Raw genomic sequence first — 17,966 nt, 5'->3', positions numbered from 1 at the left:
GGGCAGCAAAGGCACCTACTGGATTGTGGCCTGTCTTTCCCGCGAGGATGACTCGGGCTTTGACCTTGTTCATTTGAAAGTTCTTCAAGTAGGCCTCGTAAATTCTCTTGGCAAGAGACTTGAGATCTGCAGTTTCAGAATCTTCTACATCATGTTCACAGGTAAGAATTTCTGCTTTCAATTTTGCTTTCTCAGATCTTGGCATTCGTCCAAAACGAATTGCTGAGGTGGGGGTGGGGACAATGGGAAACAAACACAAATAAGCAACGTGGGGAGAAGATCAGGCAAATGTCAGCAGGTTGAGGAGGGCCGGCCAGCAGCTCCTGGTGTCACACTGCGCGAAGGGGCCTCACAGGGGTCCAGCCCACTCCTACTACCATGCGGCCTTCTACCAAGGAGAGAGAAAACAGCCAGCCTCCAGAAAGCTAGGTTTTAAAAAGAAGGTTAAAATAAAAGCTAACGCCATCCCTCGCGTCATCGGCAGGACAGCCGACTGTCCTTGGGTGGAGTGGCCTTCATGGTGGGGGTTGAAACGAGCAGGCAGAGTCAGCCCGCGTGAGCCCCTCCTTTACACAACCTGCGCGCGGAAACCAGCCAATCTAAGGTCGCATCTGGCTGAAGCAGAATGTGACGAACCCCCAGCATGGCACATGCCAGAGCTGGCCCGCACCTCACAGGGAGTGGCCCTCCTGCCACCCTGATGAGAGCACTGCCCACCGCGTGAGGCTTCCAAGACAACTCCGCACAGGTGCTCTGCCCAGCCACTGCTGTGTCCTCCCCACATCTGTGTCCTCAGGCTTCTCTGGGTACAGGATGACTCAGGCTTGGCGTGTCCCAGCATCTCATGCAAAACCTGGTCCATTCTGAGGACTGGGAAGTGGACTGCGGCACGGACAGCGCTGTGCGGGCAGCCTTACCTACCGTTGTGTGACATCCCAACGGACAGGCACTTGTGGAAGCGACAGTACTGGCACTTATTCCGATTCTTTTTCTGGATCTTGCAGTTGCGGTCACATTTGTCATATACCAGCTTTAGCCGGATGGTTCTCCGAAAGAAACCCTGCAAGAAGAATGTGTGGCTCATTAAGAACAGGCACGGCTGGGACACCTTGAGGTCCTCACTCACCTGTTCTATTCATTTGTTGTCTCTTTTTAAATGACCTGTGTTTAGAGAGACAATCTTCTTAAAAGTCTCACATAGCTGGGACAGATAAAAAACTTTAGCTTTTCATTGCACTTAAAATGAACAACAATAAATGAGGCAGATTCAAAGTAATTTCAAAATATCCCATTGTGAACATGCCTAGATCTCTCAAACGCCATATGTACAGAGTACCAAACCTGAGAATGTGTGTGCAGTGCAATCACAAAAGGGCGTGATACTTCAGCAGACCTGTAGGATGTGACAGGTCAGGGTCCTTCTGTAAGGACCTGGTCTAGGAGCAGCTGCTGAACCGCAGGGCCTGCCTTGTGTACTCCTGGTCCTGATCATGTCTGTCTGGCTGAGATATGCATGGGGTGTGGGTGGCTCCAATGGAGAGGTCCCCTGAATACAGGGATGAAGTGACAGAGGCTCAGAAATGGTGGCAGAGGAGCTGAGCCCAGGTGCTGCCCTCCTGGCCCAGGCACTGTGGGGCCTGAGCAGAAGTCTGGATCCCTGGCATCGCCAGCTCCTCACCTGCTACATGGGAGCAAGAGCCTTACCTGGCCCAATCAGAGGGTCAACAGATAAGTGGGTAGACACGCTCCACCTTAAAGCTGGTTTTCTGTCCAAGGACAGGCTTATCTCAGTTATGTACAAGCTGAAGTAGAGCAACCTGCTGGACTCTGCGATGGGAGGAGTCAGCCTGTCACGGGGATCAGTACCCCTCTGTGCCTTCTTCAGGTCTCTCAGCAACAGACATCTGTGTCGGAGACAGCAGTAGGCCCCCCACCCTCACCCGTGCCACTGTACCTTGCAGCCTTCACATGCGTGGACCCCGTAGTGGTAGCCCGAGGCCTTGTCCCCACAGATCCTACACTCGATGTTCAGTGTGCCACTGGGAGGCTCATCCACGCTGCCAGGAACCACAGGGTAACTAACTGAAGAGGGACTCGAAGCTGGAGAGAGGGTGTCTACAGAAAGAAGAGGAACATGTATGAACATTCCCGGTGTCACGCCTTGTGGAAGCCAGGCCCTTCCGCAGCGGAGGCACATCGTGTGTGGTGTAAGCTGGGCAGCTGCCCATCCTGCGCTGGCCCTGTACCTGGGCCATCCTCTCTCTGTTCCCTGAGGACCATAATGCTGGGCTCAGAAGCTGCTGTGCTCTAGTTGGCACCTGCTGAACTGTGTCCTGGGCTACACAGTGTCACGGTGGCCTTTGATGGGCCTCCGCCTGTGGGCTCCACATGCCTCTGCAGAACCCTCCTTCTGCAACAGTCAGCACAGGAAATGGGGCAGAACACAGGACTAAAACCTCCACGGCAACCCTGCGAGCATGATCCAGGGGAGAGAACTGAAGTAAGCTGGGACTTGGGGAAGTTAAGAACTTCTGTTAAGAAAATGAAAAGTAAACCATAGACTGGGAGAAAGTGTTCGTAAATCCCATCTGAGACTTATATCCAAAATACACAGAGGAGCCATGAACTCAGAAATAAGAAACAAGCAACTCAATTAAGATAGGAGAAAGATCTGAAGAGACACTTCTCCAAAGAAGCGAGACAGATGGCTAGAGAGTCCACGAAGGGAGGCTTCCCAGCACCTGTCCCCAGGGAACTGTGAAGCCCAAGCAGCGGTGGCACATCACTAAGCGTCCATTTGGCTGTTGAGAACTTCTAAACACCTAACAATGGCTAACCCTGGTGAGGACCTGGAGCAGCGGGTGCTTCTGGCTGCTGGTGGGATGCGGCCTGGAGGACCCTGGAGGACTGCAGGGCAGTTTTTGGCAAAGCCAAACAGTCTTATAATGGGAACTGCAGTTCTAGGTACTTGCCCAACTGATTTGGAAACTGTATCCATACAGAAAACCACACATGAATGTTTATAGCAGCTTTTTAATTTTATCCCATTTTTTCACTATTGGAGATTGAACCCAGGGCCTTACACATGCTAGGCAAACGGTCTGCCACTATATTCCTAGTCCCTTTGACTTTAAGACAGGGTCTCCCTGAGTTGCCCAGGCTGGCCTGGAACTTGAGATCTTCCTGCCTCAGCCCCCCAAGTACATAGGATTTAGGCATGTGCTACCATGCCTGGCTAGTTTTATTCTTAATTTCCAAAAAGGGAAGCAACCAAGATGTCCCTCAATAGGTGAAGAGATAGATTGTGGTATATCCATACAATGGAACATTATTCGATGTAAAAAGACATGAGCTCTGAAGTTGTGGAAGACATGGATGCTCCCTGTCAAGTGAAAGGGCAATCTGAAGAGCCCTCGTGACTCCAGGCACACGGTGTTCTCAAAGAGGCTGCACTCTGGTGATGGTCAAAAGGTCAGCTGCTGGCATGGGGCTGGGGAGGCAGGGCCGAACAGGTGGAGAGCAGATGCTCTTGAGTGGAGAATGTAGGGGGGCACACATGGCACTGTGCTTGCCAAATCCCGCAGAGTTTGACACTTCAGAGCGAACGTTAAGGTAGGAGGAGTCTGGATCCCAGGGTGGAGTACAGAATGGGAGGAAGCCATCCCACTGAACTGTGTGTGTAAGAAACCCCTCACTAAAGGAGGCGGGGGAACAGGAAACCAGTATAGCCGTCAGACTGAAGGCGCCGGGTCTGCCCAACCCAGGTTCCCGTTGACAGAGTGGTCTTCCTAGGAGCATGGGTCAACCATCCAAGGCCACTGTGCAGGCAAGCTGGAAATGAGCTATTAAGTAAGTGGGTGGATGACCGGAGCCAGGTTTCTCTCTGCAGGAGGGTGAGGTTCCAGGTAGGCAAGAGGAGGGGCTCAAATGATCCATGTGGTGTGGATTAGCGTCACGGGCCGCAGTGTGAACTCATGTTTAGTTTAACATAGATACCGATGGGTGGTGGGGAAGACTGACAGATATGTGTGCACACATGTGCATTATTAACACAGAGATGGGTGCATGTGGAAAGATGTGCAGATTCGTGTGTATATGCGTGTGCTCATGTATACATATACACATGTCTTTGCTCTTTCAGCTGAGAAAGGTCAGGGTCCTTCTGACACCCTTATCTCAGTTATGACCTCAGAAAAAAAGGTCACCCTTAGAAAAAAAAGACACTTCATCACAACCTGACATGCCCAGAGCCAAAAGTACGTGGGACACAGAGGGGTTGGGTACAGTTCCCCTCCCACAGTAGACAGTCCCAGAATTTGTGGAGCATCTTCAGGTGCAGCCTCCATGCAGAGGGTCTTGCCTCAGCAGTGAGGGGAGATCACCTCCCCAACAAGGACTGCCGTGGTCCTCTCCAACAACGCTCCACAGCTCGGCCTGAGAGGATCGAATGTTTCCATGTAACTCAACTGCACCCCAGAAAGCAGCTTAGAAATATAAAAGTACCCACCACCCAACAAAGTTCACCACATGTGGAATCCAACCAAAAACATGACAAGACATACAAGTCAGAAAAATGTGGCCCAGGACGAGAAAAATCAGTGAACTGGAAGAAGTACATAGGCTAGGATTCCTAGCCAAGAACTGAGCACATTCCGAATGTTCAAAAAGCTGGGTCAAAGCCCGGCTGCGGGGCCGAGAGAAGGAGGAGGACAGAACCACGACGTCTGTGTGGAGGGCACATGAGAAACTCTGACATCCAGAAGAAAAGACCAGAAAACCTGAAGACACAGCAGCTCCGACTTCCAACAACAAGGTCGTACCAGGGCTTTCAGACTCAGAAGCTGGGCTCCCGACCAGCAGACCCCAGGACAAGGAGCACCACAGGACCCCAGAGGGGAGCCAGGCCACGTGGGAAGGGGCACACAGGGCATCAAGAGCACAGGAAAGGTGCTTCTGTGGTGCATCCAGTGTCTTTCCTTCTGTTTGAGCGTCCTGAAAAGATAACTGGCCATTCAAGGTAAGGAACAGCGACCTGCCGCGACGTTTTTAACACAGTGGAGATGAAATAATGCCACAAATGCAGAAAGGAGGCGTGGAAGCCTGTGTCTGCAAGGTTCCCCAGCACTGTCAAGCAGGGTGGTGTCACCTGAAGGCAAACTGAGAAGGTAAAGATGTGTGCCACAAGCCCTGGGGCAACCACCAGAATAATAGATTTATTTTGTTTTTTGGTGCTAGGGATCAAACCCAGGCCCTTGTTCATGCAAGGCAAGCACTCTACCAACTGAGCTGTCTCCCCAAGCCACCACATAAGTTATTAAGAAAAACAATGGGAAAACATATATCAAGAACTATGTAATGTTTTGAACAACCTACAATAAAAATTAATTAAAAAAAAAAAAGAAAAAGAAAAACAATGGGAAAACATATACCAAGTTAAAACATAGGCCATGTTAACAACGGTCAGGAGAAAGTTGCAGTGGCTACATTACTCTCAAAGTTGTAATCAGAAGAAAGAGATTTACCAGGGATAAAGCAGATCAGAGAGACCAGCTCATCATGAAGACGCAATAATGCTAAAGGGTTACACATCTAAGAACAGAGCCCCTAAAGCTGTGAAGCAAAGCCCGTAGGACTGATAGGAAAAACAGAGTGACCCAACCGGACTGGGAGGGGCTGGCGACCTCGCTCAATTACTGATCACATAAGCAGAGGGACACGGAAGATAATACTACTGGCCAAGTCCATCTGCCTGGTGTCCATGGGACACCCCCCCAGCAACTGCAGAGCACACGCCCTTCTCCAGGGCACACGGGACGTTTACTAAGCCAGCCACACTCTGGACATAAGACGGCTCTTAATAAATTCAAAAGGATTTAAGGCATCCAAAGTATGACCTCTGGCCACTATGGAACTAAATTAGACATCAATAACAGAAATGGATCTGGAAAATCCTCGAATATTTAGAAATTCAAAAATAATCACTAATTAACCTACAGAGTCAAGGAAAAAACCAAAGGGAAAGTCACAAGGTTTCTGAACTGAATGAAAGGACCACCTATTGACATTTGTGGCACGATGCCAAGGACTACTCAGCTAAAAATGCACAGCACTAAAAGCCCAATTAGAAAAGGAGAAAGGTCTCAAGTCAACCACAACTTCAGGAGCTGGAAAGGAGAGAGGAAGACCCAACATCCGGAGAAGGAAGGAAACAACAGAGACTACAGTGGGGATTCAAGGACAGAAATGCAAAACAGCAAAAAATGATGAAACCTACAGCCAGGGTTTTGAGAGCAATGAATTCACAAGCATCTAGCTAGATGAATGAGGAGAGGGAGAAGATACAATTTTGAATATCAGATATTATACCAAAATATTAAATTATATATATATATATATATATATATATATATCAGAGAGGCAATATCTCATAGATTCTAAACACACCAAAGATCATAAGGGAACAGCATAAAAAACTTCATGCCAATAAGTTCAACAATCTGGATGAAGTGGACACACTCCTGGAAAAACACAAATTGCCAAACTTCATTCAAGAAGAGGGAGAGCAATGGAACAGCCCTCTAAACGCTGAAGACACTGAATAGGTAGGTAGACAAGCCATCCCACAGAGAACTCCAGACCAGGTGGATTTGTCTGTGACATCTCCATGCATGTAAGGGACAACAAACAGTTCTGCAGATGCCCTTCCTCAGAACCCAAGAGGATTCCTCATTCCACTAAGCAAGGATTCATGAAGACCAGAAAAAGATATTGCAAGAAAAGAAAACTAGGGCCAATATCCTGCAGAAACATGGGAATGCAAGGTTGGCTTAATATTTCAAAGAGATAACTCACCATATTGACAACTAAAAAAGAAACACCTTTTGGTCATCTTACCAGATGCACAAAAAGTCTTTCCCAAATCCAACATCGATTCCTGATAAATGCTCACAGCATACTAGGTATGGAAGGGAATGTCCTCACCCTGAGAAAGGGTGTTTGAGAAAAACTAGCTAACATCACATCCAGTGGTGAAGACTGATGCGTTCCCCCTAAATAGGGAACAAGGAGAGGATGTTTACCACTTCTACTTAACTTTGTGTGCTGGAATTCTAACCCGTGTGATAATGTAAGAAAAATGAGCCGAAGACATCCAGCTGGAGGAGGAGGCAGAGAGTGTAACTATCTATGTAAAAATCCCGAAGAATCTATAAAAAAGCTACTAGAACTAACTAGTGACTTAGCAAGGGTATAGGATACTAGGTCAATGTCTAAATAACAGCTGCATTTCTATGTATATGTATGGAAACAAACTATTACAAATTAAAATGTAGCTCAGTGGTAGAGTGCTTGCCTTGTACATGTGAGGCCCTGGGTTTGAGCCTCAGCACCACATAAAAAAATAAGTAAATAAAAATAAAGATATTGTGTCCATCTACAACTAGTATTTTTAAAAAATTAAAATGTAAAAATAAATGCTGTTTACAATGGCACCAACAATATGAAATAGAGATAAATCTGACCAAACAAGTGAAAAGCGTACACTAGAAACTAAAAAATGTGCTGAGAGAAATTGAAGAAGACCTACATAAGTGAGGAATAATCATGTGTGTGGATCTGAAGGCCCAACCTTGGGAAGATGTCCGTTCTCCCCCATAGACTACAGATTCAGGACCTTCATAGGCTTTTTGGGTCAGAAATGACAAACTGATTCCAAAACATGCCTGGAGGGCTGGGCTGTAGCTCAGTGTCAAGGTGCTCGCCTAGCATGTGTGAGGCATGGGTTGACCCTTAACACCATGTGGATATAAACAGTACAGGCATGCTGTCCACCTACAACTAAAAAATAAATTAAAAAGGTACATGGAAATGAAAAGAATATGGCCTAAACAAAAAATATTTGGAAAAGAAGAATAAACTTATTTCAGGTGACTTCAGGGTTTCTTATAAAGCTACAGTCACATGAGGACATTGTAGGGTCAGTGTCCAAAGAAACAAACAAACCAGGGAGTTGCATAAAGAGCTCAGAAATATCTGATCAACAATATATAATAAACTGCTTTTCACAAAAGTACAAGGAAATTTAATGGGGACAGCAGACTTTCTAATAAATGGCACCAAACAACTGCAAATGAGAAAGCAAGCAAAGAAGGAAGAAAGGAAGGAAGGAAGGAGGGAGGGAGGGAAGGAAGGAGGGAGGAAGGAAGGGAGGGAGGAAGGAGGGAGGAAGGAAGGAAGGAGGGAGGGAGGGTAGGAAGGAGGAAGGAGGGAAGGAAGGAGGGAAGGAAGGAAGGAAGGAAGGAGGGAAGGAAGGAAGGAGGGAAGGAAGGAAGGAGGGAAGGAAGGAAGGGAGGAGGGAAGGAAGGAGGGAAGGGAGGGAGGAGGGAGGGAAGGAAGGAAGGAGGGAAGGAGGGAGGAAGTAAGGAAGGAGGGAGGGAGGGAGGGAAGGAAGGAAGGAGGGAAGGAAGGAAGGAGGGAAGGAAGGAAGGGAGGAGGGAAGGAAGGAGGGAAGGGAGGGAGGGAGGAGGGAGGGAAGGAAGGAAGGAGGGAAGGAAGGGAGGGAGGGAAGGAGGGAGGAAGTAAGGAAGGAGGGAGGGAGGGTAGGAAGGAAGGAGGGAGGGAAGGAAGGAAGGAAGGAGGGAAGAAGGGAAGGAAGGAAGAAAGGAATGAATGAGGGAAGGAAGGAAGGAAGGAGGGAGGCAAGGAAGGAAGGAGGGGAGGAAGGAGGGAAGGAGGGAAGGAAGGAAGAAAGGAGGGAAGGAAGGAAGGAGGGAGGAAAGGAGGGAAGGAAGGAAGGAAGGAGGGGAGGAAGGAGGGAAGGAAGGGAGGAAGGAAGGAAGGGAGGAAGGAAGGGAGGGAGGGAGGGAGGGAGGGAGGAAGGATAGCTTGATCTACATGCAAAAATTAAGTCAATGGATCTCAGCCTTAAGATGTGACCGTGGGTCAGGCATATTTCTTAGCTGTGACACAAAAAACATGAAACATGAAAGAAAATGCTGGAAATAAAATTTGAAAGAAAATAAATTGGACTTTAGCAGAAATCAGCACTGATTTTTTTTCTTTAAGGTACTGGGGTTGAACTCAGGGACACTTAACCACTGAGCCACATGCCCAGCCCTATTTTGTATTTTATTTAGAGATGGGGTCTTACTGAGTAGCTTAGCACCTTGCTTTTGCTGAAGCTTTGAACTCGCAATCCTCCTGCCTCAGCCTCCTGGGATTACAGGCGTGTGCCACTGCGCCTGGCTCAGTACTGCCTTTTGAAAGGTCCAGCTAACAGAAAGAAAAGACACACCACAGACTGGGGGACATTTGTAAATTCCATATCTGATAAAGCAAGTAAGCTCCCAATAGTCAATAGTGAGAAAAGAAACAACCAACTAAAAAATGGGGAAAATATTTGAACAGGAACTTCACCAAATAAAACAGAGAACAAAGAAGCACAGGAAAAGATGTTAGTATCATTTGTCATCTGAGAAATGCACACGAAAGTACCACAATGAGATGCCATTTCACAGCTCTCAGGGTGGCTCAAATTTAAAAGGCTGACTCCAGCTATCGTCCACGAGGTGTGGAGGAACGGCAGAGCACTTCAGAAAATGTCTTGGCAGTTTCTTAAAAAGTTAAACAAACACAAGTCGCAGCCATTCTGTTCCTAGGTATTTATCAAAGAGAAACAAAAGCAGACGTCCACACAGAGCCTCGTATGTTCACAGCAGCTCCACCTGCAAGGGCCGCAAACCGGACATGACCCAACCTTCACCAGCAGGTGCTTGGATTAATAAGTCGTGGTTGATCCATGCAATAGGTAAAAAAGAACGAAGTTCTGACACATGCACAGTGCAGACGGATCTCAAAGGAATTCTGCTGAGCCTGAGAAGTCCAACTGCAAAGTAAGATCCCATTTTTTTAAAATTCCAGAAAAGACAGACTAAGCGGTAGTGAGGGATCTGTGGTTGCTGCGCACAGGAGGGAGGCAGGGAGTGGGGGAAGGGGAGCTACGAAGGAGGGCCAGTAAACTTTGGTGTGATGGACAACGTCACTACTTTGATTGCGATGATGATTTCACAGGTGTGTGTGTGTGTGTGTGTGTGTGTGTGTGCGCGCGCGCACGCGCACATCAAATTATATACTTTAAATGGATGCAGTTTGTCATAGTCAATTATATGTCAGTAAATCTGGGGAGAAGAAGGAGGAAAAAGATACCGGCTGAGTGAGTCCTTTTACATGAGCAGCTTACATAACTGCAGAAATACTGTCCAAAGGATCAGGTCAGATACAAAGATGAAAAATCTAATTCACGAATAAGAAATCATCTTTAAGAACTGTTGGGAAGGGAGATAGAGTGGGTCTCACACAACCACTGCCCTAAAGGCCAGTCCAGAAACCAAGGGCCTGTGTCCAGCACTCCAGTGTTCATTACTTCTAAGTTCTTTTTCTTAATTTTTTTAAAAAACATTTATTTTCTAGTTGTAGCTGGACACATAACTTTATTTCACTTATGTGTTTTTATGTGGTGCTGAGGATCGAACCCAGGGTCTCACACATGTGAGGCGCGCACTCTACCACTGAGCCACAACCCCAGCCCTCTTATACATATAGATTTTTTAATTTGTCATCCCGTTCCTTGGAATTGGTTAAAAACAGATCTGGAATTCTCTCCTCGGCAGCCCTTGCCCTCAACTTCCTTACATGGGAAGCACCATCAGCCCATGGGACTGGGTCAGACCTGACTTTCAGTGCCAACCACCAGGCTCCTGGCTCCTGAGGAATGTCACGCCGCTGGTGTCACAGCTTTCAGATGAGTTGGGAATGGACTTTAGGTTGCAGTTCTTAATGGCAGCCTAGAGGCACTGGTTTTAGAAAAGGAACTTTGAATTCAAATAAATGGAAGGACGGAGTTCTGATTCCTCCTGCTGGAGGGAGAGGCCCACCTTTGGGCTGGATCTGCCTGGGGAGGGCGGGACCTCGGGATGCTCCTCCTCGCCCCTCTAGGCAAGAACCTTCGGGAAGTTTTGTAAGTGCACACCCCCCACTCACAGCACTCTTATCTCAGAACAACCTCCAGAGTGCTTCTGAACAAAGGAGCACTGCAGGATGGGCCTCTCTCCCCGGTGGGCAGGGGCCAGGGCACCTGTGTCCTTCCCTGTGCGTTCAGCACACTCGGTCCCCGCTATCACAAATGCCGCTTCAGCGCACACCTGGTGAACAGCCGCTCACCGGGGACGAGCCTTCCAGGGGCTTCTGGGGCTTCAGGACCCGCAGTTCCCTGCTCCTCTCCACAAAGCATGCTGCTTCCAGCCGAGTCCAGTACTCTCTGTCTCGCCCCACTGAAGACCCTCCGGGAGCCGGAGAAATGAGAGAAGACGGGGAAACACTCGGAGCCAGGAGCCAACACCAGGGGTCCCCGAAGGTGAAAGAGCAGAGACCAAAGGCTGCCAGGGAGGACCTCTCCGTGTTCCCTGGGGAGCCCGACATCTCACACTCGGGTGGAAGCCCACACCCTGTTTACCCCCACGAGCTGCTCAAGACTAGTCCAAAGCCACTCCCCTCCATCCCGAGCAGCTGTGTGCGGTCAGTTCCGCCCCTGATGGAGCTTTCCTCCAACTGAGGATGCGGGGGGCCTCACTGGCCTGGGGTGGCGCAGACGCTGCCTGTCAAAGACTAGTGGCCCCATGGTTTCTCCCTTCCCAGTGATGCTGCAGGTTACCTGAGCAGACTCCTGTCTTACTCCCATAGACCTGTGTCGCCTGACACCTGTTGTAGTTCTCAATGTGACATAGAAAGTATAGATATGGTTGATATTGATTTCCATATTTAAAAAAGGAGTCACCTTTATTACAACAGGAATCTCTGCTTTAAAGAAATACACATGGCACTTTAAGGTGCCGCTGACTGTCTTCACTGAATTCCCAGCCTTGTTAGATCTGTGCACAGCATTTACAAGAAGGCATATATGACAAGCAAGACGTGCCCAAAATCTTCCTGGTCCCCATGGCTGTGATGCATTATCACACCAAGGTTTCTTTTCAAAGCGGTGTGACTCCCAGTGAAAGAGAACAGCTTTCTCTACAGAAATCATTTCTAGATCAAGCTTTCCAGGACGAGCACACTCACCCGTGATGACGGATCCCTCTGACCCAGGACCACCTCCTAAATACGGGTACTCTGTGAAACTGAAGCTTCCAGAACTGTCCTCACCAATGGACTGAGATAGGTCTTGAATGTTTCCCATCTCTTGTAGGAATTCTTCAGATAACGGGCTTTCCAGGCCATCAGCCTCAAGCGGAGAGAGGGGACAGATGGGGCTCTCCGTGTCTACCATGTTGAAGCTGGAGCTGGTCACCCCTCAGCTCTGACCTGTGGGAGGAAGGAAGTCATCAGTGAAACTAACAGAAGAGATCTGGGTTTTGTTTTCGGGTGAAAACATTGTTCATCGCTGAGGACGAACCTGAAGTCAGAATCTGAACAGTAACTCTGTTGGCATCTTTGAGAAGCACATTAAGAAAGGATCTTCAAACAACCAAGGTACGAGGGGCCCACCTGTGCAGTCACTGCTTCCCACCCACAGACCACAGCGTGCCAGGGGCTGGGGACACAGGTGGACAGAGACAAAGTCCCTGCTCCTGGAGCATCCCTTCTGGGGGACACAGACGGGAGGCAAATCAATGTGAGATGGGCTTCCTAGTGGGCATGTGACAACAGGAGGAGAGTGGACGAGGGGTGGAACACAGGGGAGGCAGGAAAGCCATGCTGACCAGGGCACGGTGGGGACTGGAGCGAAGGAGCCAGCTGTGCAGGCCTCTTGGGAGAGAATGTTCCAGCAAAAAGAACACCAAGTGCTAGGGCATGCTGGCACATTCTGGGGAGAACGAGGAGGCCGCGGGCTCAGGCAGAGGGACGGGGAGGGCCGAGCCCTCAGTCCCTGAGTGGCACATCACATTTGCTCCTGAATGTTCTTCACGTCCCCACGAAGGTCACTCATGCAGGGAGTCCTGAAAAATGATGGCAGGGGAATGCATACCTTGGGGAGGCGTCAAAATCTAAGTGGGCAGTCCCAGACAGTGCCAGAAAACTGCGCGTGTGCACGCACGACAGAACAGCGGTCCTCCTGTGCCAGTCTGCACCAGCTCTCACCCCGGCTTCTTAGCCCACTTCCTGGTGCCTCTAGACTCAGGCCCAGTCCTGGGCACCCACTCCAGCCGTGGAAGCTGTCCCTGCTGATTCTGCACTGGACCCCACTCTCTGCCCTCATGGGGGGTCACTGGCCATCACTATCACCCCACCACTCCCACCTTTGCTTTCTGTCCACCTCCCTGAGCCCAGCCGGCTCACCAACCATCCACCTTGGCTGACTGGGAGACATTTAGCTTCTGGAACAGTTTTCCATCTGCAAACGGTCACAGGAAGCCTACCGCTCGCCTCACAGAAAGGGTACCAGGAGGTGCGAACTGCCATGGGCCGTGGCTCCACACAAGGCAATGTGTCACCTATGACCACAGTGTGCCCAGGTCTTCTGACCGAGTGGCGAGCACTTTGCAGAGCTAGCGCGGGTCCAGGAGTGCACCTGGGAGCTGCACTTCCACACTGCAGGTTTGCTCACCCAAACAACGACTTTAAGTGCAAAGATGCTGGGAAGCTGTGGCTTCCTCAGGACAAGTCACATATTTTTGTGAAATTCACCTCTCCTGCTTGGAATTCTGACAAATCATCCTAGGTGATAGTAACACAAGGGGAAAAATAACAGGGAATCATTAGCTTTTTTGCAGGATTTAGAAAGCTTCCTTATTGACCACAAAAACCATGCTGAGGATCTGCACCTGTTTTCTATCATCATTTGGGAGGTGGTGTGGGATCAGGCCCAGGGCCCAGCATGTGACGCACTCCCTCGCGCTGAGCTACACTCGACTCTTCCGGGATATTTGGTTGTGCTTGGATCCGATGGAAGACTCCTTCAGGCAGGAGGCAAGATAATGGGTAACAAGCATTACGTGGCCTATTTTCACCATGAACAAAAAAAGTTCAAAAGCCACAGTCATTGACTCAATATATGGGCCATGAAGTTCACCCTTCATGAACTTCAGCTGGCGGAGTCTGTTGGCGTGGCTCGGGGCGCCCGTTTCCACCCTACCAGAGGCTGTCCTACCGGAGGCAGCTGCAGATGCTCACTGAGTTGCTGTCCCTCCCCCAGAACATTCCTCGGCCTGGCAGGGACATTCCAGCAACACAGGCTGCTTCCTCTGTCTGCCTCTGGGAAGTCGGCAGGTTCTGAATCTTATGATCTGACCTCTCAGTGCTTTGAAAACATAGTGGGTCTACTCAGGGAAATGCTGGTGCTGCTGTCAATGAGCTGGACAGACACGGGGGTGGAGGACTTGGCCTGAGCTGTGGCAGGAGGGCCGGGCAGTCACACAGGTCACTGAACACAGTGGCCCTCTTCCTCCAACCAGAGCAGATGAGAGTGCTCTTCCTCTGAACGAGTCCCTCGGATAGCAGAGGTCACAAGGCACACCCCAACCTGCATGCCCTGCAGCTCCAGCGCGCCCTGGCTTATTCCAGGGGACAGTCCCCTGCACTTCCATCCGTGCCCACAGAATGCTGCCATGGCCTGGTCCCTTGAGAACAGCAAAACAGGCCAGCCCGTGATGGTGCCCCATGCCTCCAGAAGTGCTCTGGGGGACAGATGATAAGATTCAGCCATGGAACATTCCTTTGGGAAGCGTGGAGCAGAGGATGAGCAAACCACAGGACAACCGAAGCGCAAGAGCAACAGACGCAGTGCAGGTGGAGGCCGGGGGTCTAAGGTCCTTGACAGCCTTCAACACCAGGAGCTGTGCACACGGCCAGGGCTCAGATGCATGAAGAATGGGCTAAAATGAGCACTTGGGTGAAGGCACGGCTCAGCCCCTTCTCCTCTGAGGACCCCAAGCCTGGGGCCTATGCTGGTGCAGCCCTAGGTGTATGTGGAGGTGTCCCCTCTTGTGCCCGTCCCTTCCAGGGGACTGTGAAAAGCCATGGGCCTGGTGAAAGCAAGAAAACACCCATCTCCTCTTTACACATGTACCTCCAGTTGGGCCTCAACTGTGTGGCAGGCGACTGGCAGCTATTCACACCACCTAGCACAGAACAAGCACTCGTGAACGGCTGCTCCATTAGAGCCCCGTGAGGGTCTGTGGGCGCTCACCTGGGGTCTGTATGGCTGCCACGGCCTGAGACCCCCAGACAGCAAAAATACAGGGACATTTAGAACAAAGTCAAAGGGATTCCCTGTTGGAAAAGTGATCCATGATTTGCAGAATGGATCAGCCCTGGAATCGTCACAGGGGCTGAAAAAAGCCCACAGAGGGGGAAAAAATAAGTATAACCCTGAAGAGCAGGTCCTCTGCCAGGGGTCAGACCCCTGAAGAGCAAGGGGGAGAGCAGAGTGCTCTGGGTCAGCCCTCTGTGCTGAGGGTTTGACAGGCTGGCTTACCAGGGACCTGGGCTTTGCATGGGGACTAGCACATAGTACATGCTCAATAAAGTGCACAGCAAAGGAGAGGAGCGAATTATTCATCTGACTCCCTTAGATGCTATGACCTGTAGTCCCAGCTATGTAGGAGGCTGAGACAGAAGGATCATGAGTTCAAGTCCAGCCTGGACAACTTAGTGAGACCCCATCTCAAAAAGAGAGAAATTTCATCACTTGGGTGGAATAAAAAAAGACTAAGTGGGGCTGGGGTTGTGGCTCAGAGATGGAGCACTTGCCTTGCACGTGTGAGGCCCTGGGTTCGATCCTCAGCACCACATAAAAATAAATGAACAAAATAAAGGTGTCGTGTCCATCTACAACTAAACAAACAGACAAATAAATAAAAGACTAAGGGGAGCTGAGGCTATGGCTCAGTGGTACAGCACCTGCCTGGCATGTGTGAGGCACTGGGTTTGATACTCAGCCCCACATAGATAAAAGTTATTGTGTTCACTTAAAACAAAAATATTTTTTTAAAAAAGACTAAGGAGAAGTCACTTCCCCTTGGCTCCCTCACGGCACCCACCGTGTTCAACCCATCTTCACTCCACCTTATAAAATGGAGTTTTCCTGGACCTAGAAGCACTTTGTACATATTTTCAAAAATTACATATTAAGTGGCTGGGGTTGTGGCTCAGTGGTAGAGCGCTTGCCTTGCATACGATGGCACCGGGTTCGATCCTCAGCACCACATAAAAATAAGTGTGGATATTGTGTCCATCTACAACTAAAAAAATATTTTAAAAATTATATATTAAGTAGGGGAGCTTGATGCTGCCTGACTGTGAAAACAGTTCTACATGCTGTAGGATCAGATCCCTCAGGGAAAGAACAGCTGGGAAGGTCTGGAGCTCTCCACCCAGAACTCAGTTGCCATGACACATTCGGGTGAACAGCTGCAATGGTACGTCCTTCCCCTGGTCCTCCTGCCACTCACCCTCCTCGGGGCACTGCAGGAGTCCCTCTGCTCGCTCTGCTCTGTGTCATTACACCACCCTCAGGAGCCTCTCTGCGCCTTTGGAGAGCAGTTCAATGACAGAAGGTGGAAGTCTCGTCACAGGAGCGGTGATGGACGGCCACCAGACACAGGTCTTTCTCTTTTCCACCCAGTTCACTGCCTCGCCAGAGTCTGTAGGCATTTTAGATTTGCATTTCGTATTTAGAAGTTCTTTGGCTCAATTTGTGGGCCACGTACCCAAATAACATTTCAGAAAAGACAAACAAACAAAAAGCTGCAGTGCCCTCTGACCCTTCACCTAGTACCCAGGGTTCTGGAAACAGATTAATCATTAGCATCTGCACAATGATTAACATGCCAACCGTCAGCGCAGAGAATGCCCGGCAACACCCTCCCAACAGGGAGCCAAGGACAAGGCCTTAACACATCCCATCTAACGTGTCACCCAGCTTGCGCATCACCTGGCTTGAGCTGCAGGCATCTAGATCCTTCCCGACGGTGCTGAAGGCACTGAACTAGAAATTCTGTTGGCATGTGGAAAAAGCCCGTGGTGGCGTGAGAGAGCAGCTCCGGGGCTCAGGCCTCAAGAACTTCAGGGGGCAAAGGCACCTTCCCATCCACTTCCAAGACACCCACCCTGTGATGGCGTTGTCACTGCCATTTCAGTCCCAGCCCTGCCCTCCAGCTTGCTGAAAGCCTCGGGCTCTTGTTTGTCGATGTCATCTCACCCTGTGGATGGTGAGGTCAAAACAACCAGAGAAAAGTGGCACGTCTGGGCACGTCTGTGCCTATGCAATGGAGGTTGGGTGAGCCGTGAGCCTGTCCCAGGATGGGAAGTGACTGCAGGGACATCTGCACTGCCACTCTGAGGCTCCACTCTGCACAGACACAAGTGCAGTGGCAGAGGGGCAGAGGGGAGGCTGCGGCAGTTGGCAGCCAAGGATGGGTTGCCTCCCGCGACACACCTGAATGTGCTGAGCCAGTTCACAATGACACAGCAGATCAAGGAAGGCCCCCTGGCGTCTGACAGAAACATCTCAGGTACCCAGCAGGGGACCCTCAGGAGACTGAGCCCTTCCTTTTCAAAATTAAACTCATGGTCCCCTTTGGGAGGGGAGACCACGCTTCATGAACTCCGTGGACCATGTGTGTGCACCGCAGCCTTTGGCTGTGCTTGTCACTGGAGGCCAAAGACAGGCAGCCCTGAGAGGGCTGTGGCCCCAGGGCCTGGGGCAGGAGGTGTGTGGCAACAGAGCAGGAAGCAAGGACGTGGAGAAAAGCAGAGTGTTCTGAGCATGCCCTCAATAAAGTTGCATGTAGTTTTCTTTAATTTTCCTGATACGGGAGCTGGGTGGGTGGGTATTTTGGTCCCATTATCAGGAGAAAGAGACAGAGGTTCAGAGAGGCAAGAAATATGCCCAACTAATAAGAAAGAGACACAAGTCAGCAAATATTTGCAAATGCGGTGTGGCACGTGGGGAGTCCTGGAGGGTGGTGGAG

General features: G+C 49.9%; 1 protein-coding gene across 8 annotated transcripts in view; it reads right to left on the bottom strand.

The window, feature by feature from the left end:
• The window catches only part of Ppara (peroxisome proliferator activated receptor alpha), a 60,771-nt gene that overhangs the window by 16,513 nt on the left and 26,292 nt on the right, over window positions 1-17,966 (bottom strand). For 5 of the 8 annotated variants that reach the window (XM_076855477.2, XM_076855484.2, XM_076855482.2 and 2 more), the window contains 4 exons: window positions 12,115-12,357; window positions 1,955-2,115; window positions 922-1,060; window positions 20-222 (listed from right to left, as the gene is read on the bottom strand). In XM_076855477.2, the coding sequence (XP_076711592.1) occupies window positions 20-222; window positions 922-1,060; window positions 1,955-2,115; window positions 12,115-12,322 (711 nt within the window). In that variant the 5' untranslated portion in view covers window positions 12,323-12,357. Of the gene's footprint in view, window positions 1-19; window positions 223-921; window positions 1,061-1,954; window positions 2,116-12,114; window positions 12,358-16,445; window positions 16,638-17,966 lie in introns of all 8 variants that reach the window. The other 3 variants (XM_076855479.2, XM_076855481.2, XM_076855483.2) reach the window with 2 other exon arrangements.

The sequence above is a fragment of the Callospermophilus lateralis genome, chromosome 4 (assembly GCF_048772815.1).
Source record: "Callospermophilus lateralis isolate mCalLat2 chromosome 4, mCalLat2.hap1, whole genome shotgun sequence".
NCBI lineage: Eukaryota > Metazoa > Chordata > Mammalia > Rodentia > Sciuridae > Callospermophilus > Callospermophilus lateralis.
Note: the sequence above shows the minus strand (reverse complement) of the source record. Positions and strands in the feature narration are given on the sequence as shown.